General features: G+C 36.3%; 1 protein-coding gene across 14 annotated transcripts in view; it reads left to right on the forward strand.

Moving 5' to 3' along the window:
- The window catches only part of sptan1 (spectrin alpha, non-erythrocytic 1), a 64,866-nt gene that overhangs the window by 37,715 nt on the left and 15,169 nt on the right, over window positions 1-11,982 (forward strand). For 11 of the 14 annotated variants that reach the window (XM_056445776.1, XM_056445774.1, XM_056445782.1 and 8 more), the window contains 13 exons: window positions 2,569-2,750; window positions 2,838-2,937; window positions 3,030-3,227; window positions 3,321-3,467; window positions 3,569-3,672; window positions 4,327-4,489; window positions 4,716-4,730; window positions 7,028-7,159; window positions 7,260-7,397; window positions 9,032-9,136; window positions 9,232-9,440; window positions 9,756-9,876; window positions 9,969-10,090. In XM_056445776.1, the coding sequence (XP_056301751.1) occupies window positions 2,569-2,750; window positions 2,838-2,937; window positions 3,030-3,227; window positions 3,321-3,467; window positions 3,569-3,672; window positions 4,327-4,489; window positions 4,716-4,730; window positions 7,028-7,159; window positions 7,260-7,397; window positions 9,032-9,136; window positions 9,232-9,440; window positions 9,756-9,876; window positions 9,969-10,090 (1,736 nt within the window). The remainder of the gene's footprint in view (window positions 1-2,568; window positions 2,751-2,837; window positions 2,938-3,029; window positions 3,228-3,320; window positions 3,468-3,568; window positions 3,673-4,326; window positions 4,490-4,715; window positions 4,731-7,027; window positions 7,160-7,259; window positions 7,398-9,031; window positions 9,137-9,231; window positions 9,441-9,755; window positions 9,877-9,968; window positions 10,091-11,982) is intronic. The other 3 variants (XM_056445775.1, XM_056445783.1, XM_056445787.1) reach the window with 1 other exon arrangement.

Below are 11,982 nucleotides of genomic sequence, written 5' to 3' on the forward strand. Positions count from 1 at the left end.
TTAAAAAATTAAAAGTGTTTGTTCACACAAAAATGAAAATTGTATTATTAATTACTCACCCTCATGGAATTCCAATCCTGTGAGAAACTGTATATCTTTGGAACACAAATGAAGATATTTTAGATGAAATCTATGAGCTCTCTCTTCCTCCATGTAAAGCAATAGTCCCTCAAGTCCAGAAAAGGAACTATAATGGTTAAACTATAATCATACATTGTAAAACCCCAAAAGTTAAGGTAACTCAAACCATTTGAGGAAACTATTTGATTTCAACAAACCATTTAAGTTCAAAAACTAATCCTAATGAGTACTGTGAACTTAAATGAAGAGAACTCAAACCAACTGAGTACTGTAAAACCCAATAAGTTAAGACAACTTAAACCGTTTGAGGAAACCGATTGCTACAAACCATTTGAGTTAAAAAAAACTAATCTATATGAGTACTGTGAACTTACTCCATTTAAGTTGAAGTAAAGAGTTAACTCATTACCTTCAACACTGAGTTCAAAGCTTTTTTCAAATGAGTAGAATTAACTCTCAGTCAATTTTGAGTTAACTACACTCATTTCATTTGATAAAGTTGACTGTTGGGTTTTACAGTGTATGATTACATTTGTTTGCCAATGTCTTCCTGTTCAAGTCAGGTCACAAGTTTTTTTATGGGCAGTACATCCTGTTGTCATTAGAGTCAGCAGCACAACACACAAGACATAATTGAACAGTGTCATTTGTATATATTTTTGTTGGTGCATGTTATGATTTTAAAGTTTAGCTCTAGGGGTTAAAGAGGTAACATTTTTATGTGACTCAGTTTGTTGTGAGTTTGTGGCAAAATAGCAAAACGACAACTAATAATGCAAAATAAGTGAATTTATTTACAAAAATGCAAAGAAGTTGAATAGCAAAAATAATATGTACAAGTTGGAATCTCACAAAAGAAACTAAATCAATTAATGTGTGCTATTAGGGGGAAAGAAAAGATTATGTCAAGCGGTGCCAAATAAAAGAAAGCAATATAACAAAAACCCCAAACAAGCTGAAAATTACACTCTAAACTACCTAACAGAAAGTAAACCAAGAAAACATCTTCACCTGATTGGCAGTGAAGGTGATGACGTCACAGAGTAATTGAGATTGACATCTTCAAGGACGAATTGAAAGCTGGAGTGGGCGATCCAAAGAAAATTGACAGATCAAGAGAGTGAGAGCGTACAAGCAAAACACACAGGCACATACATGGGGCCGTAACAGTGCACTATAGTGTTTTTTGAGCTTCGTAAGATTACAGTTGAACCACTGAAGTCACATAGAATGTTTCTGCGGTTCCTCTTCTGGACTTTGAACGTCTCGGGACTTTTGCTGTACATGGAGGATGAAAGAGCTCTCGGATTTCATATGAAATATCTTAATTTGAGTTCCAAAAGATGAATAAAGGATTCAGGATTCAAGTCATGAGACAATTTAAAGACGATCAAAAGTGTTTTGGTGAACTGTGGCCCAATTCCAGTTCTATTTTTGTACCCCTACCCCTTCCCCTTGGCCCTTAAAACCGAGTGTGAAGGCGAAGGGCTTCACAATTTACCCCTAAGAACTGGGACAGCACTACAGCACCTGCACATGTCATCAGATGTCATCGCAATCTCTTGCTTCATATGAGATCAGACGATCGCGACTGCTGTAGTTATTCCAGTTGTGTTATTTTTCAGTATTTATCTTCAGGAAATCACTGAAGGCATATATCATGTTATCATAACGATCTAATGTGGCAATAAGCTCATAACTGTACTGTGCATTTACACAGTGGCCATATTCATCTATGTAAACACACTAAAAACAACATTAACATTATACCAGGCACTGTAAAAAGCTCATTCCCAGCCACTAGACTTTTCTGACAGCATATTCGAGTGTCAGAATTTTGTGGGACTGCTATACAGGAGTTTTATTAGAGTTTTATTTTATTTATTACAAGAGTATTATTAGGGATTATAGATCGCAAAATTTTGCGGTTTTTATTTTAGTGTTTTTTTTTTTTAAGCATGACGGTAAAACATGAACGCAGTTATGAATTTATTAAAACGTGTTTATTTGTTGTAAATAATTCATAATAATGACAACATTATTACTAATTTGTGGATCTCCTTACTTCCGGGTGCAACTATCCTGCCGTTGTGGCTGGTGTATTCTGGGAAATTTTCTTACCCCTTGGTTTCGAGTGTGGTCCTGAAAAATCTTTGTTCGAAGGGGTATCTACCCCTTCCCCTTAGCCCTATGCCTTCAAGCTAAAGAGAATTGGGACACCCCTTCCCCTTCACGAGAACGTGCAAAACAAGGGGTAAGGGGAAGGGGTAGAATTGGGATTGGGCCTAACTCTTTACTTAGTCCTTCGGTACACTTTGAGAGCTACTCTAAAACCCACCAGTTCCACTTGTCTAAATCACCTATGAGATTTATGTATGTCTATTTAAAAGCTTGTCTCTTTTTGGGAATAGTCTGCAGCAGCTTAACAGAGCAAAAACTATTCGGAGAGCTGTCATGTTTGAAATATCATTTTCCCCACTGTGGCAGGTGAATTCTCTTGGTGAGACTGCAGAGCGTCTGATTCAGTCTCATCCTGAGGCTGTGGATGACATCCAGGAGAAGTGCACCGAGCTGAACACAGCCTGGAGCAGCCTGGTGGGTCGCGCAGACCAGCGCAAAGAAAAACTGGGCAACTCCCATGACCTGCAGCGCTTCCTCAGTGACTTCAGGTAGAGAAATGAGATAGAAAAACACAAAAACCAACAACTTAATAATGTAAAAGATTCCTAACAAATGTGTTTATCTCTCTCCTGCAGAGATCTCATGTCATGGATCAATGGAATCAGAGGGCTTGTGTCTTCCGATGAGCTGGCCAAGGACGTTACTGGAGCTGAAGCCCTGTTGGAGAGACATCAGGTGCGTAAACACATCTATACCACATTTCAGATGAGTTTTCTCTGAAATCCTTAACAACGTTATTAAAACACTGACATGTTCATGTTGTGTAGGAACACCGCACTGAGATCGACGCTCGTGCAGGAACCTTCCAGGCCTTCGAGCAGTTTGGACAGCAGCTGCTCGCTCGTGGGCATTACGCGAGCCCTGAGATCAAACAGAAGCTGGAGGCTCTTGACCGGGAGCGTGCTGACCTGGAGAAGGCCTGGGTTCAGCGCAGGATGATGCTGGACCAGTGCCTGGAGCTGCAGGTCAGCAGAGACCCCAGAGAGTATTACTTCTCATACTTGTACACTTGAATATGCTTCCATCATATGATGCCATGCTTCTTTTTGTCTCCTTAGTTGTTCAACCGTGACTGTGAGCAGGCTGAGAACTGGATGGCTGCTCGCGAGGCCTTCTTAGCCAGCGATGACAAGGGAGACTCTCTGGACAGTGTGGAGGCACTCATTAAGAAACACGAGGACTTTGACAAGGCCATCAATGTGCAGGTCAGGCAACAGCATTTTCTTATGATCAAGTTATTAATCCTAACATTGTTTGAATTTGTTGTCTTTCATAACTAATCAATTTGATTTATGTGTTCTCACAGGAAGAAAAGATTGCAGCTCTGCAGTCTTTTGCTGACCAGCTCATCAGCGCTGACCACTATGCCAAGCCTGAGATCTTCAAACGACGCAGTGAGGTCTTGGACAGGTCAATATTCCTCTCATTTTGCTGCTTAGATTGAGTGAAGGGCTTGATGTTTGAGCTTATGTTTTAGGCAAAGGTAAGATTTGGGCTTGGCATTCGAGCTTGCGTTCGAACTTGTGTTTTAGACTAAGGTACAGGTTTGGGGTTGATGTTTGACCTTACGTTCGAGCTTATGTTTTAGGCAAAGGTAAGGTTTGAGCTTACATTTTAGGCAAAGCTAAGGTTTGGGCTTACGTTTAAGCTTAGGTTTTAGGCAAAGGTCAAGGTTTGAGCTTACGTTTTAGGCAAAGGTAAGGTTTGGGCTTGACGTTCGAGCTTATGTTTTAGGCAAAGGTAAGATTTGGGGTTGACATTTGAGCTTACGTTCGAGCTTATGTTTTAGGCAAAGGTAAGATTTGGGGTTGACATTCGAGCTTGCGTTTGAGCTGAAGTTTTAGGCCAAGGTAAGGTTTTGGGTTAACATTTGACCTTACATTTGACGTTTTGGGCAAAGGTAAGATTTGGGATTGACGTTTGAGCTGAAGTTTTAGGCAAAGGTAAGGTTTGGGGTTGACGTTGATTAATGTTCGGGGTTGACGTCCGAACTAGAGTTAATTTTCAGTTTGGGTTTGACTTGAGTTAAAGTGATGTTAAAGCAGTTTTGCTACTGACCTCTAGGTGGCTTCGCCTCAAGGCTCAGATGATTGAGAAACGCTCCAAGCTTGGTGAGTCACAAACTCTACAGCAGTTCAGCAGAGACGTTGACGAGATCGAAGCTTGGATCAGTGAGAAACTCCAGACCGCCACAGACGAGTCTTACAAGGACCCGACCAACATCCAGGTAACGTCACACTTCAGCATAAGTCTTATAAAATATATATCTGAACATTTTTTTGCAAAGATGCTAAGGTTCTAAAGGTGAAAATCCTGCTTAAGTCTAAAATTGTAAGTCTTTTAATGCCATAATACATTTCTGTTTTTCTTGAAATCCCCGCTTTAACCAACCCCAAGTGTTAACGGAAATGAAACTGAACCTCTGTCTGTGTTCCCCCATTGTTTGTTTCTAGCTGTCCAAGCTGCTGGTAAGTGCAGTAGTGTGTCCGAGCTAACTAACCCCAGTAGGGTCTCTCCACTTGTCCATCGTCTCATTGTTTTGTCTGTAAATGTGCGTTTGAGTTTCGTCTATTATGTCTGGCTTTGTTTAGCTTCATCAGTTGTTTGTCGTTGACCCCTTCCCGAGTCCCAACGTTGCAGCGTTTAATTTTTAATTGCTGGGTGTGGCCTCCATTTTAATTTTTTTTTTGTTTTGAAGTTGGGATGTCTTGGTTTAAATTCGTTCCACAAAGAAAAGCTGAGCCTCTCAGAAAGAAGGATCTGTGAGCAAACTTAGACAGTATTTTTGGCTGTTCAGAATAGCATTGCTGAATACTGCATAATATTTCTATGATTTTAATTATATAAAACATTTATTAGATAAAAAATTAGACTGGCATTATTTTATATATACACATACAAATGTAAAATGCAACTATTAATGTCGATTCTTTTATTTTACAGTGAAATAAATAATTGCAAGTCAATAATAATAAAAATAACTTAATTAGTTTAATTGTATTTATTATAAAAACAATAACAGTAATTCTGATACAAATTATTATTGTGGTTTTTTGATCTTGATAAATCATGTAAGCCACCCCGATAATACATGCAAATGGTTTCCATATTGTGTCTAATATGCATGTTGCAATACTAGAATGCATATTTATGATAGGCTGCTATTCTGAACATCCTGTGTTAACCCAGTGAGAGAAGTTGGAGAGGCGCTTTCAAACAAGTAATTGTGCTTTGCCTTTTGTGGAGAACAGTAGAAGTTTTTACATGTGCGCTACAGCCAGTACAGCCATATGCAATTTCAGAACCAGTAGTCCGGCTTTCTTTTGAGTGTGTAAGCAAACGGTTGGAAGTGCTTTTTCCTTCTCTCCTTTTTTTGGGTTTTAAAAATGTGAAACAGTCTCAGACAAAACATCCCAACTACTTAGGTTATCCCAAATGTTCAGTTTGTGCTGGATGATGTCCAGTTCATTTTTATTGAATGTTCCATCAGGCTTTGAATGTGTCCCACGTCACGTGTTTGGTCCTTGTTTGGTGGTTTGTAAACTCACAGTCACTTCACTTTTTGTGTGCGTTTTATTTAATGTAACATACACACTTTATTTTTTTTATTGTGAAACAAATTTGACATCAACTTTTCACAAAGGCATACAGTTTAAGTTCACACACATAAGTTACTTTTACTGTAATTTAATTTACAAATAAGACTTAACAAGTTCTAGGATGATATCGCTTGTTGTTGTTGCGATAATTGCTGAAACATATAATCACGATATATAATATTAGCACAAAAAAGATATGAGCTGCAAAAAGGATTTCATTCACAGGTATAATAACAAAAAGAACTACAGTTTATTTTATTACTCTATTGCAGTGTTTCTCAACCACGTTCCTGGAGCACCACTAGCTCTGCACATCTCTATGTCTCCTTAACTAAGCACACCTGATTCATCATCAGCTCAATAACAGAGACTGAAAGACCTGTTATGAGTGTGACAAAGGAGAAATCCAAAACAATGCAGTATTTTTTGGTCCTCCAGGAACGTGGTCGAGAAACACTGTTCTTTTGTCAACACATGCTTAGTCAACACACTTTTGGACCAATTATATTGCTAAATAATTATAAAGTACACTAGCTAATAGGTCTTATTAGTAAATTGTTAGAGAGAGAAAGCTGTATTTTGCTGCAGATATTTTGTTATTGTCAGTTTAAAACAATACAACTGATTATTATTATCATTAGCGCTATTAGCATTATTAGCTCCATTACATAAAGCAGCCACATTTTTTTCAATTATTTATTAAACATTAACCAAGAAATTAACGATAATTAATAACGTTTAAATTAACATATTACATATAAATTAATTATAGTAACTGCTTTAAAATTAAGCTTTATCGTCAGTTTAGTTTAGTAGTTAACAAATGGAGCCAGATTGTAATAAACAATAGCCTATTAAGAATCAGAACATTGTCAATCAGTATCTCAAGCATGTCATTGGATGGATTAATGTAAATTAAAGCTTACTGAGGGATTTGGTGTTAAAAAGCATACTAAAAATGTAAATAATATATCATTATTCAATTTAAAGTGCTCACGATAACGATAACATGCATGTTCGTCATTATAATATACTGTATTTTTGAAAATGAATACACAGTACATCTAGATATGAAAGCTATTGCATCATTTTTCACAGCTGCAGCAATGCATGACCTCACCGTGTGGCTCAGTTTTGCCGTATTTCGCTTTTCTCGCCACTTTCAGAGCAAACACCAGAAACACCAGGCTTTTGAGGCTGAGCTACACGCTAACGCTGATCGTATCCGCGGAGTGATTGACACGGGCAATGCTCTCATCCAGAGAGGTGCCTGTGCTGGAAGTGAAGATGCTGTTAAGGTAACGCTTTCGGAGGTTTTTCAGATATGGGAAACGAGCTGGTGGTATTCGGTTCAGGCTCATTTTTGCTGTGGCCGTGCGTATATGTTTTTGTTTTCAGGCTCGTCTGAACGCTCTGGATGAGCAGTGGCAGTTCCTGGTCAACAAGTCTGCTGAGAAGAGTCAGAAACTGAAGGAGGCCAACAAACAGCAGAACTTCAACACTGGCATCAAGGACTTTGACTTCTGGTTGTCTGAGGTATTGATGTGGGACTTAATAGCTACTTGGAATAGTTTGCATAATATTTATGATAAAATATAATAATAAATGTTGTTTAATATTATAATTATTAATGGTAATGGTTGTTATTGTTCTAATTGTTAGAGACTTGTGTATGTAAAAATCTGTTTGTGTAGTAATAGTAATTATCATTATTATTATTTTATATCAATGATTACAGTATTGTTAGATTATTTATTAATAACTGTTATTAATATTACAATTTATAAATTTTATCATTATTGATAATGACTATAATAATATACTGTATTACAACTAATTTGTATTGTTAAAATAATAATAACAATAATGATGATGATGGTTTTATTATATAATAATAATAATAATTATAATTATTATTTTTAATATCATTATTATATATCAGTGTTTATAGTATTATTAGATTATTTATTAATAACTGTTGTCATAAAATAATTTAATAATATTATGAATAATTAACCTATTTTATTATTATTAGTCACTATATTGTATTACAACTAATTTATATTATTGTTTAAAATAATGATAATGATGAATATTTTTCTATAATAATATTTATTATTATTATTAATAATTGCTATTATAATATAGTGTAACATTTAATTTGTATTGTTAAAATAATAATTATTGTTCTATTTTAGTAATTTTAGCATTATGAGATTATTAATAACTGGTGTCATAATATAATAATATTATTTTAAAAAACTATTTTAATATTATTAATAATTACTATTATAATATATTTTATAACTAATTTATATTATTGTTAAAATAATAAAAATTATGATGATTAATAGTTTTATTTATAATAATAATAATAATAATAATAATAATAATGAGTATTATTATTATTATTATTATTATTATTATTATATCAATGTTTATAGTATTATCAGATTATGTACTGATAACTATATTATCAATAATTAACCCATTTTATGAATAATAATAATTATTTTAATATATTCTACAACAACTAATTTAGATTATTGTTAAAATAATAATTATAATAATAATTATGATGATGATGATTAATAGTTTTATATAATAATAATCATTATTATTATAATATATCAATGTTTATAGTATTATAAGATTATGTATTAACACTGTTGTCAAAATATAAACCATTAACCAATTTTATTAATAATAATTACTATTATAATATATTGTATAACAACTAATTTGTATTATTGTTAGAATAATAATAAATGATAGTATAATATGAATAATAATAATTATTATTATTATTGATATTATTATATATATCAGTTTATAGTATTATCATATGTATTAATACCTGTTGTCATAAAATAATATAATATTATAAATAATTAACCCATTTTATTATTAATCATAATTATTGTTATTCTAATATATTGCATCACAACAAATTTGTATCATTGTTAAAATAAACTCAATAATACAATTGATAATAAAATAAGAATGTTTTATACAGTTGCTATTACTGTTGTTATTATTATTATTATTATAAATAATTATTATATTGTTATTATAAATAAAAATAATAATTTTTAAACCCTCATACAATTTCTTTAACTGCAATAATTTCACTAATTCTGGCATAATTTAATTTCTTCCTGTTCTCCTAGGTTGAGGCTCTTCTTGCCTCTGAGGATTATGGGAAAGATCTGGCTTCAGTCAACAATCTGCTGAAGAAGCACCAGCTGTTGGAGGCTGATATCTCCGCTCATGAGGTAAAACACCAAGCAGAAGCACACACTGAGGTTTCGACTGGCGCTTCAGTGTGTTCCGATCAAAGCTTATCTTCATTGTCTTTATGTTCTTGCAGGATCGTCTGAAGGATCTTAATGGCCAGGCTGACAGTCTGATGGCCAGCAACGCTTTCGACACATCTCAGGTCAAAGACAAGCGGGATGCCGTTAATGGACGCTTTGGAAAAATCAAGAGCATGGCAGCGGGACGGCGAGCCAAGCTAAACGAGTCGCATCGTCTGCACCAGTTCTTCAGGGATCTGGACGATGAGGAGTCCTGGATCAAGTATGTGTCATATTCAGATCACACACTGCAGAGCAAAAGGTTTTTTTGGGCTGTGATTCTGTGATGAACGTGTTTTTTAGTTTGAGATGGTGGGGGTGCCAAACAGTAATATGGTATACCGCGGGATCTAAAAATATGGTTCTTGCACTTCTCATACATCAAATACGAGCTCCAAAATGCAGGCTCTTCATCCTTAATTGTCCTTGACTGGTCACATGCCTGATATTCTCATCTAACAAATGCTGAAAAAAGATCTCTGCAAATATGTGACTGCTCATGAGGCGGTACACAATCTAATTCATGGTCTTCCACCAGGGAAAAGAAGTTGTTGGTGAGCTCGGAGGACTACGGACGTGATTTGACAGGAGTGCAGAATCTGAGGAAGAAGCACAAGAGGCTGGAGGCTGAGCTGGGAGCACACGAGCCGGCCATTCAGGTCAGCAGATCAAGCCCAAATGGGAAAAAAAACTTACTGGAGCTTATTGAGAGTCAAGAGAATCTTAAATACCTTTTTGTGTGCACGTGCAGTCTGTGTTGGAGACTGGGAAGAAGCTGTCTGACGACAACACCATTGGACAGGAGGAGATCCAGCAGAGACTGGCCCAGTTTGTGGAGCACTGGAGGGAGCTGAAAGATCTGGCTGCTGCACGGTCAGCAGTTTTATATTATGCCGGTTTGAAAGGGAAAAAAAGCAAGAATGTATTCAACTGATCAGCAGTAACAGTAAAGAATTTGCTTTTAGACTCCTCAAAGATTTCTGAAGAAAATGCACTTCAGTTTTCACTATGTGTACTTGCCTAAGAAAGCACAGTTTTAAGGTAACTACATTGATTAAAGGATTAGTTCACCAAAGATTAGTTACTCACCCTCATGTTGTTCCAATCCCTCAATACCTTCGTTCATTTTCAGAACACAAATTAAGACATTTTAGATGAAATCCTAGAGCTCTCTGACCCCCCCCATAGACAGTAATGGTCCTCAGATGATCAAAGATCAGACAAGGAACCAAAAACTCCACTGTCCATGTGGCTCCAGTGGTTCATTTGTAATTATATGAAGCTCCAAGAACACTTTTGTGCACCAACAAAAGACTTTGGCTATATCTTCTCTCCCACATCAGGTTGAGGTGTGTGTTTACTAAAGGCAGTATGATGTATTGCCATTAGAGTCATTATTGAGTGAACTAATCCTTTATGTTAGGTTCAGGAGTAGGTTTAGGGATAGTACCTAGTTATTGCCCAGTTTATATAATGACTATGATAAGAACATGGTATGTAGGCCTTGTGTGTAAGGGTGTCCTTACCCAAACCATGTCCATGTGCGTTTAACCCCCATTTCCCAGTTCGTTGGACAAGTGTGAGTGCTCTGAATCACCTGAGCGTGGTTCAGTTGGCTGACACTGGCCAGTTAGGAAAAGGTGTGCCAGAGGTGCGGTTCGGTTGGGCGCAGTACACTTAAAGGGTTTTCAATGAACGCAAACTGTCATAGTTTATTAAAGATGCAAACCCCTCGCTGCACGTCAGCTGCCACCTTCAGCAAACCTCGTAATATGTGCAGCATGATGACTTTTAATTTTCGAGTGTCAAAAGGGGTAAATATTGTTCAGCAAAAGATTTGACTGTGTCACTGCATCTCAAATGACTTAAAATAATACAAAACAATAAAACTAAAGCGATCTCCATTGTACTGAGTGAAAGCACTACTCGTCCTAAAGCCTAGTTCACACTACAGGATTTTAAGCCTGATTTGAGCCCGATTTGGAAGTTAACGAGCTCGCCGACAGATCGGGCTGTGATTGGGAAGAAATCTGCGGTGCACGGCGCTCGCCAGTCTTTATGTGTGAACTACTAAACAACGCGTCGCCGACACCTCGCAGACGGAAATCCAATATCTAGCATGCTGAATATTCCAAAGCAGTGGGCCGACTCGACCCCACATGAGGTCAGATGTAGTGACGAGCTGCAGCCAATGAGAGAGCATATTAGCATAAGCTGAATGCCTGTGTGCTCAGGAGCTCAACAGAAACGTCTGTGATTGGCCAGAATGGGCATCGATGCACTTGCTTCATTCTGCATTAACACAGACAAGAGTAGGCTATAATAACAGGGGAACTAGAATTCTGTAACTATTAGTATTACCATACTGCTCATTCTGACCCTTCTCATATAAAACGTCATATTGTCACATCATATTTACATTCAAAGCTTCTTTTGAGATATTAAAATTAAGCTCTGAATGTCTGTCATCATATTTGATGACACCATTACCCTGAAAAATATTATCCTTTTTTTGGTAACACAGCCTATAAATGTGTAGTTAAGATACTAGAACATGCAAAGGTCTGGGCCTCGCTTTCATTTTCACTTTCAAACAGGAGCTATTTCCCTGCACAGAATATGCTGTTTTGAAAGATATATCTGAAGTCAATTTATTTTGCTATCAGAGAGTTATGTTTTTGTTAGCAGGAAGTTGCTAGGCAAATAAATGCACGCATATTTAAAGTCACAGTGAAAAGTAGCAGACATTCATGCAGTCATGTTGA

The sequence above is a fragment of the Danio aesculapii genome, chromosome 21 (genome assembly GCF_903798145.1).
Source record: "Danio aesculapii chromosome 21, fDanAes4.1, whole genome shotgun sequence".
In the NCBI taxonomy this organism is placed as follows: domain Eukaryota; kingdom Metazoa; phylum Chordata; class Actinopteri; order Cypriniformes; family Danionidae; genus Danio; species Danio aesculapii.